Source organism: Pongo abelii, chromosome 2 (genome assembly GCF_028885655.2).
Source record: "Pongo abelii isolate AG06213 chromosome 2, NHGRI_mPonAbe1-v2.0_pri, whole genome shotgun sequence".
NCBI classification, from domain to species: domain Eukaryota; kingdom Metazoa; phylum Chordata; class Mammalia; order Primates; family Hominidae; genus Pongo; species Pongo abelii.
In genome coordinates, this window is record NC_085928.1 from 25,841,844 (window position 1) to 25,860,310 (window position 18,467).

General features: G+C 38.1%; 1 protein-coding gene across 2 annotated transcripts in view; it reads left to right on the top strand.

Moving 5' to 3' along the window:
- Nucleotides 1-878: 878 nt before the first annotated feature.
- Nucleotides 879-18,467, top strand: part of SLC9C1 (solute carrier family 9 member C1) — a 171,138-nt gene continuing 153,549 nt past the window's right edge. Inside the window, exons 1-6 of one of the 2 annotated variants that reach the window (XM_054551527.2) lie at nucleotides 879-1,019; nucleotides 7,892-8,022; nucleotides 8,237-8,412; nucleotides 14,325-14,425; nucleotides 16,239-16,367; nucleotides 17,270-17,435. In XM_054551527.2, coding sequence (XP_054407502.2) covers nucleotides 8,265-8,412; nucleotides 14,325-14,425; nucleotides 16,239-16,367; nucleotides 17,270-17,435 — 544 coding nt within the window. In that variant the 5' untranslated portion in view covers nucleotides 879-1,019; nucleotides 7,892-8,022; nucleotides 8,237-8,264. The remainder of the gene's footprint in view (nucleotides 1,020-7,891; nucleotides 8,023-8,236; nucleotides 8,413-14,324; nucleotides 14,426-16,238; nucleotides 16,368-17,269; nucleotides 17,436-18,467) is intronic. The other variant, XM_054551525.2, reaches the window with a different exon arrangement.

Consider the following 18,467-nt stretch of genomic DNA (forward strand, 5'->3'; position numbering starts at 1 on the left):
TGTACCCACATACCAGCAAAGACTGAGTAGGAAGCTTAAACTTCACCCATACCCTACAAGATGCCAGGACCCTGCCTGTTCCCCCACCCCAACCAGAGCAGTATCAGAAAAGGCCTAGTGGGAGCTGGAACTTTCATAACAACCAGGCCATAAAGAGGCACCCCATGCCTGGACCATGTAGGGAGCCTGGACTTCTACTCCAACCCAGTCAAACAAGTTGCCTCGTGCCTTCTTCATCAGGGTAGTATCAGAGGAGGCCAACTGAAGAGCTGGGAATTTTACCACCATTCACTTATAAACGTGTGGGTCGGGAGAAAGAGATGAAACACAGAGAACAAAATATTAAATACAATTTTAAATAACTTTAAGATATTTTATGAGAGTAGGAATGTGAAAAGTTGGCTCTATAGTAATAACTAAGTAATTTCAATTGAAATAGTTTTTACATATTATGTTTAGAAAAAACAAATGAGTACATCATTATTCCTGAAAATTTCCTCACATATAACCCAGAGTGACAGTTCACCTTAACATCTTGATTTCATTCTTTTACATGGCCAGAATATCCATTCACTTTTTTCCTAACCCAGCAACCTGCGTCCTCATATCTCTACCACACTATCTTATCCAGGAAACTTCCTTCTAGTAGAATTCTGGGAAAGCAGTGTCCAACAGCTCTTTGTCAGAAATCCACTGTCCCAAAGTCTTAAATTAACACAATGGCGCAATTTCTGTAGGTTCATTTTCACCCTTTATTTATTTATTTTTAAAAATAAACAAAACAAAGCCTTAAGCCCTCAAATGCCTGAGATATACAGGAGCAATGACGTTGCATTTCGTCAGCCAATCAAGTAAGAGATGATGGGCCTGAAGCTAACCGGTGCAGACTAGGGGCGAGCTTGGAGCAAGTAACTGTCAGTGAGGTTGCAGTTGGTCCGGGCTGTTTGGCTGTGAGCGAAATAGCTGCCCCCCACTTCTCACTTGCACACCACGGGATACTCCTCCTGAGGCTCCGGATGGTGAGCTCTCCAGTCTCTAGTTTCCTTTTCTGGAAGTTGACCTTTCCTACTGGTACTTTCTCTCTCAGTCTCGCCTCCTAGAGGAACAAAGGCTCCCACAGTTTTCCTGCTAGAGATTCAGCCACTCCCTCTTGGAGCTTCTGCCTTTCTTGTGGCAGACCGTGAAACACTTTCCCAAAGATCAGCTAGCCTCTCGGTTTGAACTTCTACCCCTTAGCTGCTTCCCCTCCTCCATTATGCTTTCTACATCAACTCTTTGTGAAATATCCAGTGGCATGTGTTCCCTTTGCGTTACTGAAACTGAAAAGTCCAGCCCCAGGGGAAAGCTCACTGGTTCAGGGAATCGCCTCAGGTGTGTGGAGCTGATCCTGAGCCTGAGGAAGGGCTCATTCTGAGTGGAGGGGCATTAGGAGGGCAATAGCCCACCCACTTTCAGAGTCAGTAAGATGTCTGCATTGTGTGGTAGGAGAGTTCACTAAGGAGACAATCCAGTCTCAGGTATCAATATAAAATAAACCATTAAGCATGAGCTTTGTAGCTGTGAAGATTACTGAGATCCCACAGTGCCCTCTTCAGGATGCTTTCTTCACCGAATTCTTGCAAAACGTTCCAATGTGAAGGAAGAAGACTGTTTCCATGTTCAGGAACATGGTAAATTAGTGTGACTTACAGTTCATGAGACAAAATTTCTCAATGCTGGCTGACTGACAAGGACAAATTCATGTCATTTTTGAGAGGGCAGTCATTAATTTCCTCCACACACAAAGAGAATTGAGATTTTAGCTAACATGAGATATATATATATATATATGTTTGAAATGGAGTCTCACTCTGTCACCCAGGCTGGAATGCAGTGGCACAATCTAGGCTCACTGCAATCTCCACCTCTTCAATTGAGTCTCCTGTCTCAGCCTCCCAAGTAGTTGGGATTACAGGCATGTGCCACTACACCTGGCTAATTTTTTTCTTTCTTTCTTTCTTTTTTTTTTTTTTTTTTTTTGTATTTTTAGTAGAGACAGTTTCACCATTTTGGCCAGGCTAGTCTCGAACTCCTGATCTCAAGTGATCCACCCACCTAGGCTTCCCAAAGTGCTGGGATTACAGGCATGAGCCACTGTGCTCAGTCAACTAACTTACTGATAAATTAATGCAGACGACCTATGTGATAAACCAATATTTTTTTCCTTAATGGGATTTGGACTCACAGACTTTTACAAAGCTGTCAAAAGTCAGCTTAAGATGAAGAGTTTTAATTACATTGAAAACCTGTGGCCGGGCGTGGTGGCTCACGCCTGTGATCCCAGCACTTTGGGAGGCTGAGGCGGGCAGATCACAAGGTCAGGAGATCGAGACCATCCTGGCTAACACGGCAAAACCCCGTCTCTACTAAAAACACAAAAAATTAGCCGGGCGTGGTGGTGGGCGCCTGTAGTCCCAGCTACTCGGGAGGCTGAGGCAGGAGAATGGTGTGAACCCGGGAGGCAGAGCTTGCAGTGAGCCGAGATCGCACCATTGCACTCCAGCCTGGGTGACAGATCGTGACTCTTTCTCAAAAAACAAAAAAAAAAGAAAACCTGTTTATTCTCATAGCTATTTCTTTACCCATACATTTAACATATTAAGCTACAGTAATGTTAGTATTTTAAAAACTATTTTAAAATGACATCTATTCTCAAATAGAGATTTCTTATGAGATTTTGGAGTAGAGGTTGGGGAAGCCAAATGGTATTTATCACATATGCATAGCCAGAGAGATAAATTGTGTTAAATTTGATCATATATATCTCTGAATTTAAGAGTAAACAGGATTTGTGGTAATTTTATTATTATTAATATGATTATAATTTAACTTTTATGTTCTGGGGTACATGTGCAGGTTTGTTATACAGGTAAACTCATGTCATGGAGATTTGTTGTACAAATTATTTAATCACCCAGCTATTAAGCCTGGCATCCATTAGTTATTTTTCGTGATCCTCTCTCTCCTCCCACCATCCACCCTCAAGTAGGCCCCAGTGTATTCCGCTCTACGTGTCCACGTGTTCTGAATATTTAGCTCCCACTTATAAGTGTGAACATGCAGTATTTGGTTTTCTGTTCCTGCATTAGTTTGCTAAGAATAATGGCTTCTAGCTCCATCCATGTTCCTACAAAGGACATGATCTCATTCTTTTTTATGGCTGCGTAGCATTTCATGGTGTATATGTGCCACATTTAGTTTATCTAGTCTACCATTGATGAGCATTTGGGTTGATTCCATGACTTTGCTTTTGTGAATAGTGCTGCAATGAATGTATGCGTGCATGTGTCTTTATGATAGAACAGTTTACATTTCTTTGTGTTTATACCCTGTAATGGGATTGCTGGGTCAAATGTTAGATCTGTTTTTAGGTATTTGAGGAATCACCACACTGTTTTCCACGGTGGTTGAACTAATTTACATTCCCACCGATAGTGTATAAGCATTCCTTTTTCTCCACAACCTTGTCAGCATCTGTTATTTTTTGACTTTTTAATAGTAGCCATTTTGACTGGTGTGAAATGGTACCTTCCTTGTGGTTTTGATTTGCATTTCTCTAATGATCAGCGATGTTAAGCTTTTTTTTCATATGCTTGTTGGCAGCATGTATGTCTTCTTTTTAGAAGTGTCTTGTCCTTTGCCTACTTTTTAATGGGGTTGCTTGTTTTTTCTTGTAGATTATTTTAAGTTCCTTATAGACACTGAATATTAGACCTTTGTCAGAAGCATAGTTTGCAAAAATTTTCTCCCATTCTGTAGGTTATCTGTTTACTCTGTTGATAGTTTCTTTTGTGTGCAGTAGCTCTTTAGTTTAATTAGATCCCAATTGCTAATTTTTGCTTTTGTTGCGATTGCTTTTGATGTCTTTGTCATGAAACCTTAGCCCACTCCTATGTCAAGAATGATGTTGCCATTACCAGCCACTACAAAAACACACTTAAGTACACAGACCAGTGACACCGTAAAGCAAGCACACAGTCAAGTCTGCATAATCACCAGCTAACATCATGCTGACAAGATCAAATCCACATGTAACAATACTAACCTTGAAAGTAAATGGGCTAACTGCCCCAATTAAAAGGCACAGAGTGGCAGGATGAATAAAGAACCCAGATCCTATGGTATGCTGTCTTCAAGACACCCATCTCACATGCAGGACTGAAAGAAATGGATGGAGAAAAATCTACCAAGCAAATGTAAAACAGAAAAAAGCAAGGGTTGCAATCCTAATTTCAGACAAAACAGACTTTAAGCCAACAAAGATCAAAAAAAAAAAAGAAGGAAAAGAAGGTAATAACATAATGGTAAAGGGTTCAATTTAACAATGCCTAACTATTTAAATATATGTCCACTCAACATAGGAGCACCCAGATTCATAAAGCAAGTTCTTAGAGATTTTCAAAGAGACTGACACTCCCACATAATAATAGTGGGAGACTTCAACATCCCACTGACAGTTTTAGACAGATCATCAAGGCAGAAAATTAACAAACATATTCAAGACCTAAACTCAGCATGCTCCAATGAACCTGATCGACTTCTACAGAACTCTTCACCCAAAAACAAAAGAGTATACATTCTTCTCATTGCCACATGACACATACTCTAAAATCAACCATATGGTCAAACAAAGAACACTCGTCAGCAAATGCGAAAGAACTGAAATCACAATAACCACTCTCTCAGACCACAGCACAATTTTATTATTTTCTGAAAAAAAAATTTATTATAATTGAATGTGTAAACACTTATTACAATTTTTAAATAATTTTAGAAATGATAAAAATGCTCATGGGAACATGTATTCTTAGTTTGGAAAACAATAAACTTCTTAACTATATTAAATTCAGAAAGCATGTAGGAATGTGTAACTGTGGTACAGAAAATAATTTTCCTTATTTCGTCTAGCCTGTATACTTGAGGATGCTTAGTCTTGGCCTAAGAGTGGGCAAGTTAAGAGGTGACATTGACAATATTTTTCTCAATAGTTTGATGTTAAGAGCAAATATTACTAATTGACCAAAATGTTCTTGCCTAATGGCAGGGGCTTCCCCTGGAGCAGTGTTTCTAAACACCGGTTGCTCATTAGAATAACTGGAAAGCTTTTAGAGTTCCCAGTACTCAGGCTGCACCCCAGATGAATTAAATTAACCTTGGAGGGTGGGCACCAAGGCATCAGTATTTTCTAAAACTCGCCACATGATTCCATGTGTGGCCAAGGCTGAGAATCTCTGTTAAGAGACATAGCTGAGCTCACTCTTCTCTGTCACTTATATTACATTCGAGATCTTCAGGTCTACCTACAGTTCGTAATATGTTTAGGTAATGTTAAAGAATTTAGAAATCCTTTGAGGAAAAGAACCAAACACAAAACCCAAAACAGCCCCCAAATCCAAGAAGTAATCTAATACTCAGAGATAGGACTCAGTATGATGCTCCAAGCTGGCCTTAGGCTCACAGCTGCGCCAATGTTGTTCTCCTCTTTGACATAAATGATCCCACAGAACATCAACATCAGACAAAGTCACTTCAAAACTTGGCAAAATGAGACACAAAGGTTGTTGTGCAACCTATACAACACCAAACACCCTCAGTCTCAGCTAAAATGAGTGACTGCTGCTTCTGTGCCCATCACAGCTGTATCTTAGCTCTAGTCTACCCTCCTTATAGTAAAGTTTTATTGAAATACTCAGTCACGAATTGTCCTCACTTTCTGACAGCACCCTACCTAAAGTGAACCCTCACTTCCATAGACTTTTTCCAAAATTACCCAGACAAAGCACAGATGCTCTAATAGGTTATTTCTAACACTCTTTTGCTGATATACCCCATGGTTTCCCATGGTGAGTCATCTCCTTCACTGCAACAAATAAATAACAAACAGAACTTGTTGACTACAGATGTATTTCTGGTAACATTTAGCTGAAGGGCATTGACAGCCTCTCTCACAAAACCTCACCAAGAATAGTGAAAAGAAGCTGGCTTTGAGACTAAAAATTGAGCAATGTTGTCTGAATTGAGTGGATCACAGTGGTTGCTAACCTTGGCTGGGTTAAATTAAAATTACCTGAAGAGCCCAGGCTGCAAACCAGACTGAATTAAATCAGAATCTCTGGAGATAAGACGTAGGCACCAGTATCATTATAGCTCCTTAGGTAATTCCAAAAAATAATAAATATAGGGAGAGAAATTACACAGACTAGAAAATTATACAGATTTGAAAACTGAGGCCAGTGGTGTTAAAGTAAGCTACCCTGAGTCTTTCAACCTACAAGCAGAAGCCCATCAGACCTACGAATGCAAGTAGTCTGACCGCAGATTCTGAAATTTGTTTTAGAGACAAGGTATTACTCTGTCACCCAGGTTGGAATGCAGTGGCATGATCATAGTTCACTGCAGCCTTGAATGCCTGGGCTCAAAACAATGTCCCACCACCCCCTCAGCCTCCTGAGTAGCTAGGACCATAGGCGAGCACCACACTGAGCTAAGTTTTTTATTTTTTGTAGCAATAGAGGCTTGCTATGTTGCCCAGCCTGGTCTTGATTTCCTGGCCTCAAGGGATCCTCCCATCTTGGCCTCCGAAAATGTTGGGATTACAGGCATGGGCCAGTATGCCAGCCAGAGTACGCACTTTTACCTTGGTGGTAATATGTTACAACCTTTGTGAATGTTATCTATAAGGCTTTTGATGCTGGTGATACAATAATAAGAGGAAAACAGCACAAAATTTAATCGTAAAAGGATGAGCCCAACAATGCAAATAAAACCTGTAAGAGCCACTAGATGATATGATTTTGGGTTATTTCTTTTCTGCTTTTGAAATACTTGTTTACATATTTATTTCAAGAAGTGTTCACAATAAACATGTATTTATTTATTTTCCCCTTCAAAATATTGTTTTATAATAAAAAGGAAGACATAAGAAAACATATATATATCATATATATATATGTGTGTGTGTGTGTATGAAACTGAAAAAACAAATTGCCAGATTATGAGAGGAATTATAATTTCTTTTCCTTTTTTTTTTTGAGATGGAGTCTCTCTCTGTGGCCCAAGCTGGAGTGCAGTGGCACAATCTCGGCTCACTGCAAGCTCCGCCTCCCAGGTTCATGCCATTTTCCAGCCTCAGCCTCCCGAGTAGCTAGGACTACAGGCACCCCCCACCACGCCTGGCTAATTTTTTGTATTTTTAGTAGAGACCGGGTTTCACCATAGCCAGGATGGTCTCAGTCTCCTGACCTCATGATCCACCTGCCTCGGCCTCCCCAAGTATTGGGATTACAGGCGTGAGCCACTGTGCCCGGCCAGGAATTATAATTTCTTAGCAAGGCACCCATATGAGATGCTGATAGAAGGCACTAAAAAATGTCAAGCTACCATTATGAGAGATAGAATCATATTATCCTGTGTGAAATGTAAGACCTTTGATGTAAAACTTTCTTTTCCATGGGAAGCAGGCGAGATTGCCTGACTGTGGTTAACTGTCTATTGTTTCAAACTCTTATCAAGGCCCCTCTTGTTCCTCTTCCAAGAAGTAACAAAGAAATAGAACATGTAACAGTTTCCCTGATTTAAGAAAGTTTTTTGGTTTTAATATTTTTCATACATTCTTGGTTGCTATATACACATATAAATTTAGAGAACACCTGGTCTGTCAGTGTCCCAAATGAGATCAAAGAAGGCTGTGATTGGATATCATCATAATTTATTAATTTCTGTCTGGATAAAACAACAAAAGAGATCCAAATATTCTTTCCCTGGTTTCCCTCCTACTTTGGAATAGCTGTCAGAACGTGCTTGCAGAGGCTTAGATAATCTGAGGACAAAACCCTTTGTTGTCCTTCCACAGAGCTAAGTAACCTGCACCAGCTTGTGGTTCCAATGACCACATTGGTGAGTGTGAATGGTTAGATGGAGAATCCTTCTTTCAGACAGTTGGATGGATTCAGAGTGGGTAACAACTGAGTAGTGCTTGGCATTGTAAGTAAACATAAGGTAACACTGGTAGTCTCTATCACTTGGGGCTCTGACTTTTTTATTACATTAGCTTGAAAGCATCATAGAAGGGAGAGGCATCCCTAAATTTGGCAGACCATGAGAAATCACTAGAAATAATTAAAGGAGAATAGGGCTTTTTTTCTTTTTTAGAAAATTATTAGAAGGCCACCAAGAAGGCAAATCTTATGTTTCTTAGATTCAGATGGACTGTGAAAAACAACAAGATGGATGATCATACGGAGATTGTTTCTAACATCAATCTTCACAAAAATTTTTCTGACACATGGCTGGAATATTTAAGTAGTTTTTCTTCCAGTACTGAGGACCTCCCTGAAGTCATTCTAACATTGTCTTTGATCAGCACCATTGGAGGTAAGTATCACTCTCTCTTTATCTGAGTTTATTCTTCCGGTACATCTTCTAAATGCTACCATATAGAATTAAGGAAAGTAGAAGTAATAGGATATAATTTTGTTCTCAAACTTATACCTTTATCTCAATATTTGCAATAAAATGAATCCAATAATAATTTGCTCCTATGGAGAGACGTGTAGAATCTGATTTTCATAACATTCACCCTATTGGGTTCAAAGTGTTCGTTCATACCTTCTTACTTGCTATGTCAGGGTCAGATTTCAATGAAGGAGATAATTGAAGAAAACAGGCAGAAAATCAAGGGTTGGGGCAGGGTGTCCCACAGGTTTTGTCCAAATTATAAATTATGCCTGCTATTTTGAGAAGAAAAGAACATGGTATAAACAAAAAGAAAACACTTTTTGCACTTTCTTTGACCTGATTAGGGACTGTATTACGAAGAAGCAGAAAAAAATGAAATGGAAGCAAATGTTATGATATTACTTATTGCACTTTTATAACAATAATACACAAAGTTAAATATTTGTTATGGGCTTTTTAATGTGTAATAAGTAATTTTTTTCACAGTATTATAAAAATTTTATTTCAAAGCTTTTGATATAGCAACACATGAAAGCAATATGAAAACTAAATGTTAGGCCAGGTCCAGTAGCTCACACCTGTAATACTAACATTTTGGGAGGCTGAGATGGGCAGATCACTTGAGTCCAGCAGTTCAAGACCAGCCCCATGAACACGGCAAAACCTCGTCTCAACAATAACCAAAAATTGTTAGCACGCACCAGTAGTCCCACCTACTCAGGAGGCTGAGGTAGGAGGACTGCTTGAGCCAGGAGGTGGATATTGCAGTGAGCCAAGATCATGCCACTGCACTCCAGCCTGGGTGACAGAGCTAGATCCTATCTCAAAGGAAAAAAAAAAAAAAAGCAGTAAATGTTAAATTATAACCGAATACCATAAGGAAAAATATAGCTGTTTGTAGACTTGATGGGCATATTTACATCTGGTTAAATATGCAGACTCCCTAGCTTGTTTTACACGCAAGGAGTCCTGGCTTTGAACACGCAAGCTGAAATTATGCAGTGTAATCTTAATCTATGCAAAAATTTATGATTGTTCTGTGACTTTCAAATTTGCTAGATTAAAAACTCTCCTGGCTGGGCATGGTGGCTGATGCCTATAATCCCAGCACTGTGGGAGGCCAAGGCGGGCAGATTGCTTGAGCTCAGGAGCTCAGGACTGGCCTGGGCAACATGGCAAAGTCCCGTCTCTACTAGAAACACAAAAAAATTAACCTGGAGTGGTGGTGCACACCTATGGTCCCAGCTATTTGGGGGGCTGAGGTGGGAGGATCGCTCGAGCCTGGGAGGCGAAGGTTGCAGTGAGCCGAGATCATACCTCTGCTCTCCAGCCTTGGTGACATAGCATCACACCTTCTCAAAACAAAAACCTCTCTTGTTGTTGGCTATAAATATTTTTCAGGAGATCAAGACCATCCTGGCTAACACGGTGAAACACTGTTTCTCCTAAAAATAAAAAAATTAGCCGGGCATGGTGGCAGGCACCTGTAGTCCCAGCTACTCGGAAGGCTGAGGCAGGAGAATGGCCTGAACCCAGGAGGCGGAGCTTGCAGTGAGCTGAGATCATGCCACTGCACTCCAGCCTGGGCGACAGAGCGAGACTCTGTCTCAAAAAAAAAAAAAAAAGTATTTTTTTCTAATAATGTAAAACTAATATTTATTTAGTATACTAAATTTTAGTAATTTAAAATATTAGAAACATTGAAACACTAAAACATTTCTTTATAATTTTATCAAGAATAGTTTGAATAGTGCTTGTCTTATCATATAACTTACTAGTGAGCATCTTTTCTATGCCTTGGCAAATTGTCTCACTCCTTCTTAACTTCAGGTCAGCTTCCAAAAGTTTATCCTTTGCATTTTCAATGTAATGAAGTATCTGAGAGCTCCTTTAATGTGAAGTTTTTTGCTGGCATCACTTCCTGAGACATGGTCGTTCTTTACATAACAACCACTTTCTTAATTTATGTCTATACATTTGACTTTGCTAAATTCCCCTGGCTACATATCTAGAACTGCCTCTTGAACAGCAGCAGCGCTAACATTCCCATAGTCAGCTATATCTTCTGTAACATTCTATCTCAAGCTTGCAGCTTCATGAGATAGCTTAACATCAATTCATGCCGACTTCTGAAATGATGAACCCAGCTTTTACTGGTAATAATATATTCTCTTTCAGTCTTCTTGTCATTATCATTTTCTTTCAATGCAGTAACTAAAGTTATCACTTTGGCCTGAATGCTAGTCAAACTGATTGGGATTTGTTTTTGATTAGTCTTCAATCCAAACAAGTAAATGCTCCATTTCAACCACAAGCAGCTTTCTGTTCCCAGTGCAACTAAAACTGAAAGACATTGAAGCAACTTTACCTTTTTACATTTATCAGACTTTTAAAATAGGTTTGTATTACAGTTTCATGCAGGTCTGAGTCTCAACATATCTTTGCTTTGCTGCCACCACTTTCAAATCTAATCACATCCAATTTCACTTCCAGCATTATCACTTTTCTTTGCTGTCCTGTCCCTTGCTAACCAATTACCTCTTTTGATTATCCATTTTTGTAAATGGTCATGAGTTTAATCCTTGGGGTTGAGGAGGCAACACTACTATGCACTTTGTGCTTTGCTATCTGTGCATGAACTGAATAGATGATCAGTAACGAATCACCAACAAACTTTGAAAGAAGTAATGTAATAGGCGACTGATCATGATGCCCATTTTTTTTTTTTTTTTTTTTTGCACAGTGATTTGTGGACTAAAGAGCTAGCTGCAAAATTTATGCAAGTTTTCTCAATACTGTGGTCATGGAAATATTAACCACATTGTTGGACTGGTTTTATTTAACTTAACTGTGGTAACCGTTATTTATGCATATTGGAACTGTGCAAAGCAAGGACTGCCTGTATCTAAAAAAAGCAAAACTCCTTATGAGTTCACAAAACAGTTAACTTTTAATCCAATTTAGTTAACTACTGTCCAAGCCTAATCCTGAATCAAATAAAAACTGAACTGCTTACTGGAGTTAGAAAAATGTTTGGAGAGAATTTAATGCAGAATTCTTCAAATTAGGATTTGCATAGCACAAAGACATTCTTTTTTTTTTTTTTTTTTTTTTTTTAGAGAGATAGGGTTTTGCTCTGTCACCCATTGTAGTGGCAATAATCACAGTTCACTGCAGCTTCAACACCTGGGGTGCAAGTGATCCTCCCACCTCAGCCTCCCAAGCAGCTAGGATCACAGGCACACACAACCATGCCTCGTTAATTATTTTATTTTTTGTAGAGACAGGATTTCATTTTGTTGCCAGACTAGTCTGGAACTCCTGGCCTCAAGGGATCCTTCTGCTTTGGCCACCCAAAGTGCAAGGATCACAGGCATGAGCCTCCATGCCCAGTCGACATTCTTTTGGGAATTCAGATCCCCTCCCCTCATTTCAATAGTCTTGAGGTCTGCAAAGAGTAAAGTTGTAGACAAAACGATCATCACAAGGCACATGACTGTAACTCTTTCCATAGCAGCCAGTACCATGTTTACGCCTTGGTAAAACAGTAGCATCCATTCCATTAATGTTGATTTAGTTTGTTTCTGAATGCATTTATTTCACAAATTTGTTTGTTAAGGGCTATAAACAAAATTTGTATCAATTTTTATGTTTGTGTATATTTATAAAATAGAAAATTAAGTCAGCATTAATTTAAGTTAACATGAATAGTCACAAGAATTTTTCCCCTCTATAAAGGGTGGATATTCAAGGAGACTTCAAAAATTTGTGGAAAAATGGAATTAAAAGATAAAAATATAAACTATATTTCTAAACGTTAGCTTGATCGAGTTCAAGACACTTTTGTAAGGGATGATACCACCTATGTAGTCCATCCTAAAGAACTGAGAGTTCTGGGAATTTAACCACATCAATGCAGTTTTTTTTTCATTATTAACTGAAGAACAATGTACTGCCCTTAAAAAATTATTAAGATTAGGAAAAAAAAAGTGAGAAAGTGCCAAACTGGGACTATAGGGTGAATGCCTAGTGATTTCCATCAAAACTCTCACAAAATTGCCCTTGTTTGATGAGAGGGACAAGCAGGAGCATTGCTGTGGTGAAGAACTCTCTGGTGAAGCTTTCTCCGGCATTTTTCTGCTAAAGCTTTGGCTGAGTTTTTCAACACACTCTCATAATAAACAGATGTTACCATTCTTTGGCACTACAGAAAGTCAGCAAGCAAAATGCCTTGAGCATCCAAAAGCTGTTGCCATGACCTTTGTTCTCAACCAGTCCACTTGTAGTTTGACTGAACTACTTCTATATCTTGGTAACCATTGCTTTAATTGTGCTTTGTCTTCAGGATCGCACTGGTAAAGACAGGTTTCATCTCCTGTTACAAGTTTTCAATGAAATGCTTCAAGATCATGAGCCCATTTCTTTAAAATGTCCATTGAAAGCTCTGCTCTTGTCTGTAGCTGATCTGGGTGCAATGGTTTTTGTACCTCTCAGGTGTAAAGTTTGCTGAACTTTTCCAGTCAGAATTGTGTAAGGTGAACCAACTGAAATGTCTATGGTGTTGGCTGTCATTTCTGCTGTTAATTGTTGGTTTTCTTCAATTAGGCCATGAACTAGATTAATTTTTTTCTCACAAACTGATGTGGATGATCTGCCACTGTGGGCTTCTTCTTCAACATTACTTATCCCTTCTTAAAACTAATTATTCATTTGTAAACTGTTCTCTTTGGAGCATTGTCTCTAAACATATATAAACTTTTCATAAAGCATCAATTAAGTCACCATTCTTCCACCCAAGTGTCAACATAAATTTGATGTTTGTTCTTGCTTTAATTTTAGCAGAATTCATATTCCTCTTTTCAAACCGATGTCTTATTCTTCTTAATGCTTCAAACTAGATCCTTATGATATAAATCTTCAATGTCTTAATCAAATAAATATGACAAATGATGTTCTGTAAGAAAAATGCCCTTCACTTTTATTCCTTCCCTGCATATTTTGAGTAATTATCTTCCAAGACCCATGCATCTTTTCCCAAAATCTCTGAGAGTACAATTCCTTATTTCCTTCACTGTGGCAAAGTGTTTCAGAAAAGTGTTCCTTGAATTAAAAGTCGGCATATCCTATTTGACTCCTGCTCCTCTGGGATCACATACCTGCAGCCAACCATGCCAAGAGCTTCCCCATTATCTCTGCATCGGAGAGCCCTTTCTCCCTATATCCTCCAGTTTCAGAGACTGCACCTGGAGACCCATTGCGGATTCACCGCAATTTTGGTCCTGCCTCTCTGCTTTGCATTCTCAGGCTCAGCCTTACAAGAAGGACGATGGTGTCAGATTGTGCCAGAATGAGTGAAAACAGGAGGAAAATGAACCAGTTGCAAAAAAACCCACTATTCCACAACTAGTTTTTTAAGTTGGTCTAGTTTCTCATTGTTCCTGAACCAGAAGATTTCATTAAAGTTTACTTACTAACCTTTTATTGCAGGATTGCTAAAGAAACTAATCTCTGATTTATAATGTGTACAAAACTACTACAAATATTTCAATAGTAACCCAAGAGCCAATAATTGCTAGTAATGTTTGTTAAGTATCTAAGGAGATGAGAATGAGGTACATCATAGGAGAGGTAAAACAGTAACCCCGTAGATTAACAGTTACACTGATTCTGTGTGCTAATAAGTGTGAGGGAGGATTTTAAACTCACGAAAAGAGAAAACAAGTAGTGAAACTGTAAGACATTGTTCACAATTTTAAGAAATCATGTCACATTAAAGTTCTATAAATGAGATATCTCATTGCCTTTCAGTAACAACATATTTTTTGCAGCATTTTTGAACCGGCACTTGGAAGACTTTCCAATTCCTGTCCCTGTGATATTATTTTTACTTGGATGCAGTTTTGAAGTATTAAGCTTTACATCTTCACAGGTGTGTATTGTAAATGAGTATTTTACACTATTTATTTGAGAATTATATAAATGCAGAGATGGCATTTAAAATTTGCAAAAATTATTCATCCCCTCACTGTTCTGCCAGTTGATAGATGATTGTGATGTGGCAAGCATCAGATCAGGTATGTAGAAAAAGGAGCCAGGCCTGCAAAAGCTGAGATCTAGCTGAGATCTGCAAAAGCTGAGTACATACAGCTACTGAGTACATACAGCTACTGAAAGTATTAGTGGCCAAGGAATGTTAAACAGATTTTAAAAGCTTGGAAAAAAATGGCTAATGACATAGGAGCTCAGGGAGACTTTGTACTGCTGGTACAGGACTTGAGTAGCAAAAATATTATAATATTGAACTAATCTATTTCCTCAATGAAGACTGTTTTAAAGGGTTTCTGTTAGAAGAGAAACTAGTCTCTTAAGTGTGCAGATTTGGCCAAGGGGCCGTAATTTGCCAATATCTGCTCTAGTCAATCAGAATGGATGTGAGAACTTGTCTGAAATGATTGACTTTACCAAACAAATTTAGTCATTGATGTTAAAAATATTATACAAAACATGTATTCATGTAAGAACCAGAAGCAGTTTACTACTTTACATGTCATAAACAGGTTTTATAATCATACGATTTTGACACAGATGCAATTTGAAGTACTTCTATCAGCTTTACTATTTGTCAGCAACTCCTGCAAAGGAAGCGACCAATGTTAAGATCCATGAAGGGTCTAAGATTTTTCTCTACTTGCCAGCTAATAAGCTAGCCTGCCAGTTTCATGATCCCAGCAAAAGAGATGGGACTCCTGGACCAGAGAAAAAGGGTTTTATTATCCACAGCAATAGCAATAACCAGAGTTAACACTTTCTTGTGCCTGTTTCCTGAACCATAATCCCAAAGAAGCAAAGAAGGCCAGGTGAAATCTGCACCTACATTGGGTTATATATCTGGCCACAGGAGAAGAAATGTAAGCTTAGAGAACCCGAATCCTCTATAATGGGTAGTAAGCTCATTTGCTCTCTTGCCTGTTCTTCCACACGCATCTTCTGTGTAAGCCATAGCCAATTATTTGTAGTTTTTAGAATTTGGTACAATCACTTACTCCTTTGTGAATTTTGTGCATGATTATCCACCTACCTGAAACTTCTTTCTTCGTCTTGATTGCCTGAAAATCTGCTGCATATTCTTTAGTACCCATGTCCATGTACTTCCTATATCTGTTCTTTAAATGTAATAAATGTCTCTGAGGGAGATACTATCTTTATTACACTAGACAGTAAAGTAAACCTGTCATTTGCTCTGGAGGACGACACTTGCTCTGCCTTCTAAGCCATACCAACATTCACGAAAAGATAGTCTGGAAGAAAAACAATCAATGCCTGTATGCATAAACCATGGAGAAACACAAAAGACGCATGGAGAATTATCTCCCAAATGCAAAGATATTACCTAACACAGTAGGCACTCAGTGTTTCCCTGGTAAGTGAATGTTGAATGGATACCTATAATAGGAGTTACACATTTCCACTAAATATCTCATGTTAAACATTGTTAATTAGTTATTGCATGAATTGCATTAACTTTCCAGTCTCTATCCCTTCTATTCTTCCACACATATCTTCTACATAAGCCATGGCCAGTTATTTGTAGTTTCTAGAATTTGATATGATCACTTACTCCTTTGTGTGATATATCTTTTAAAAATTGTCTTTCTCTACTGTTAGATTTAGAAGTGCCTAGCATGTATTCTATTCTAATAGTGATGAATAAATGAGAAGATGATATATTTGTATAATATTAGGTCCACAGATACGCAAACGCCATACAATGGATGAGTCCAGACTTATTTTTTCGTATATTTACACCAGTAATTTTCTTTACTACTGCATTTGACATGGATACATACATGCTTCAAAAGTTATTTTGGCAGGTAAGCATTCTTTTTTGGTAATATCATTCATTCATGAACCACATATTATCTATTTTCAAATTTTTAAATTTTTTTTTCCAAAATAGGGAACAAAGAAGAAAGAAAAGGGTATGGGAGTAATAAATTCAGCTTCATAATTTAGTGAATAAGCCATATCTTGGCAATTGCCTAGCATATCAAAGACCCAGGGGAAAAATTATGAAAGAAAATAGTAATTCTGAAAATCTGACTCACATAACTTCATACCAGATATAATTTTAACTCGGAAATGCTACAAGAGTGCTATGAGAAAGTGTATTAGCTCCAGTAAAAGGAAATTGCTAAGAAAAGTCATGTTTTAAATACCTATGTTCTAGAGCTTCCTACATTCATATCTAAGAGAATAAAAGAGAAGAAAACACAGAAGCAGCTAAACTTTAATTCAAAAATCGTAAGTTTTTTAATATGTGAGATTTGAACTGTATCAGGGAAAGACCTCAAGAAAAAACACTCCAGATCATAAGTAGGGTGTATGTTTCTTTCAAAGTAATCAAAACAGTTTTGTAAATACAGGCCATTACCTAAACTGCATTAGAAGCAAATAATTTGTTAGAATAATTTATACTTTTAAGCCAAATCCAGACACATGGAGTTCAGACAAATGACAAAAAGATGAAATAAAAAAGAACAAACATAAAAGGGGTTTGGGTTGTCTCAGCTGAGCTCTGCCAAGCCATCTCCTGCATCTTTGGTCAAGTGGAAGTCAGCTGAAGCAGCATGAGCTAGATGGCCCCACTCCTGTGTCTGCTGGTGGGTACTGTTGGTGTTGGTTGATTCAGTATCTCCAATAATCCTGATTATATTCTTCTTAAAATGGACTACAAAAGCAGTCTGATTTTTCTAATTGTAAAATTTCTTTGCAGATACTTGTAATTACAATTCCTGGCTTTTTGGTTAATTATATCTTAGTTCTTTGGCATCTGGCATCTGTAAATAAATTACTTTTGAAGCCCACCCCATGGTTATTATTTTCAGCTATCCTTGTGAGTTCAGATCCCATGCTAACCGCAGCTGCTATAAGAGACCTTGGTAGGTATATTGTTCTCTTTTTCTATATTTATAATTTCATAATGAACTTGTATTTGTTTTAAGATCTTTTGCTTTTGGTAGATTTTCACTATGAGAAGTCAGGTAGTGAGGGATTGGGGGTTGAGGAATAAGCAGAGATTCTGGAGGTCATGCTTAGGGCAGAAGAAATGCCAGTGATGGGGAGGGGATTAGTTTAGAACCCTTGACTTTATACATACTTCTACCTTGAGCCAACAGAACAGTTCTAGGACATTAAATATTGCATATACACTGTGGTGACATTTCTGTTGCCCAATATTTGTTTTCCTATGTAAAGAATCATTAGGACAATGCCATTTTAAAAATATTTTGCTTTTGGAGTCATTGTCATCATCAAGACCGAAAGCCTAAAAAGTCAAAAAATGGTAAAATCAACAATCACACAGTGTTTTGAGTGTATACTATTTTAAGAAAAATCTATCTATATTTAAAAGTAAAATACCAACTCAATTTAGCCCAGAAAAGCAAAAAAAAAAAAAGCCTCATGCAAGAAAAACAATAACTTTATTGTCCCCCTTCATCACTTTTTAATAATGAGAACTAGAAAAATTGCTTTAAAATAGAATATTAATATGGCAACCCATGCACACATTTGCACACACACAACACGCATACTCTTTTCAATTTTAATTTCACTTTCTAGCCAATTAAAGGGGAAATAGCTATCTGAGGCAGGTAGAAATAGAGTAGGGGAGACACATCAAGTGTAAATATATGAATAAATGAGAGCTGAGCCTTCAAGACAAAGGACATTAAGAGAGTGAGATGACACTTTAGAAGAAGATGCCAACATCCACCACCCAACCCTGGATTCTTGTCTTCCTCCCCCTACTCTCAGCACACATCTTGCCTCCTTGTGACTGTCAGTGCCAGCCCTTTTCTCCTCTGTATTTGAGAGACTCTTATGATACCTGAGAGCTGATTTCACTCTTGTCTAACTTCGTTTTCTGGTAATCTAGTATTCCACTGATTTTCTACTCTGCTGCTATTGAA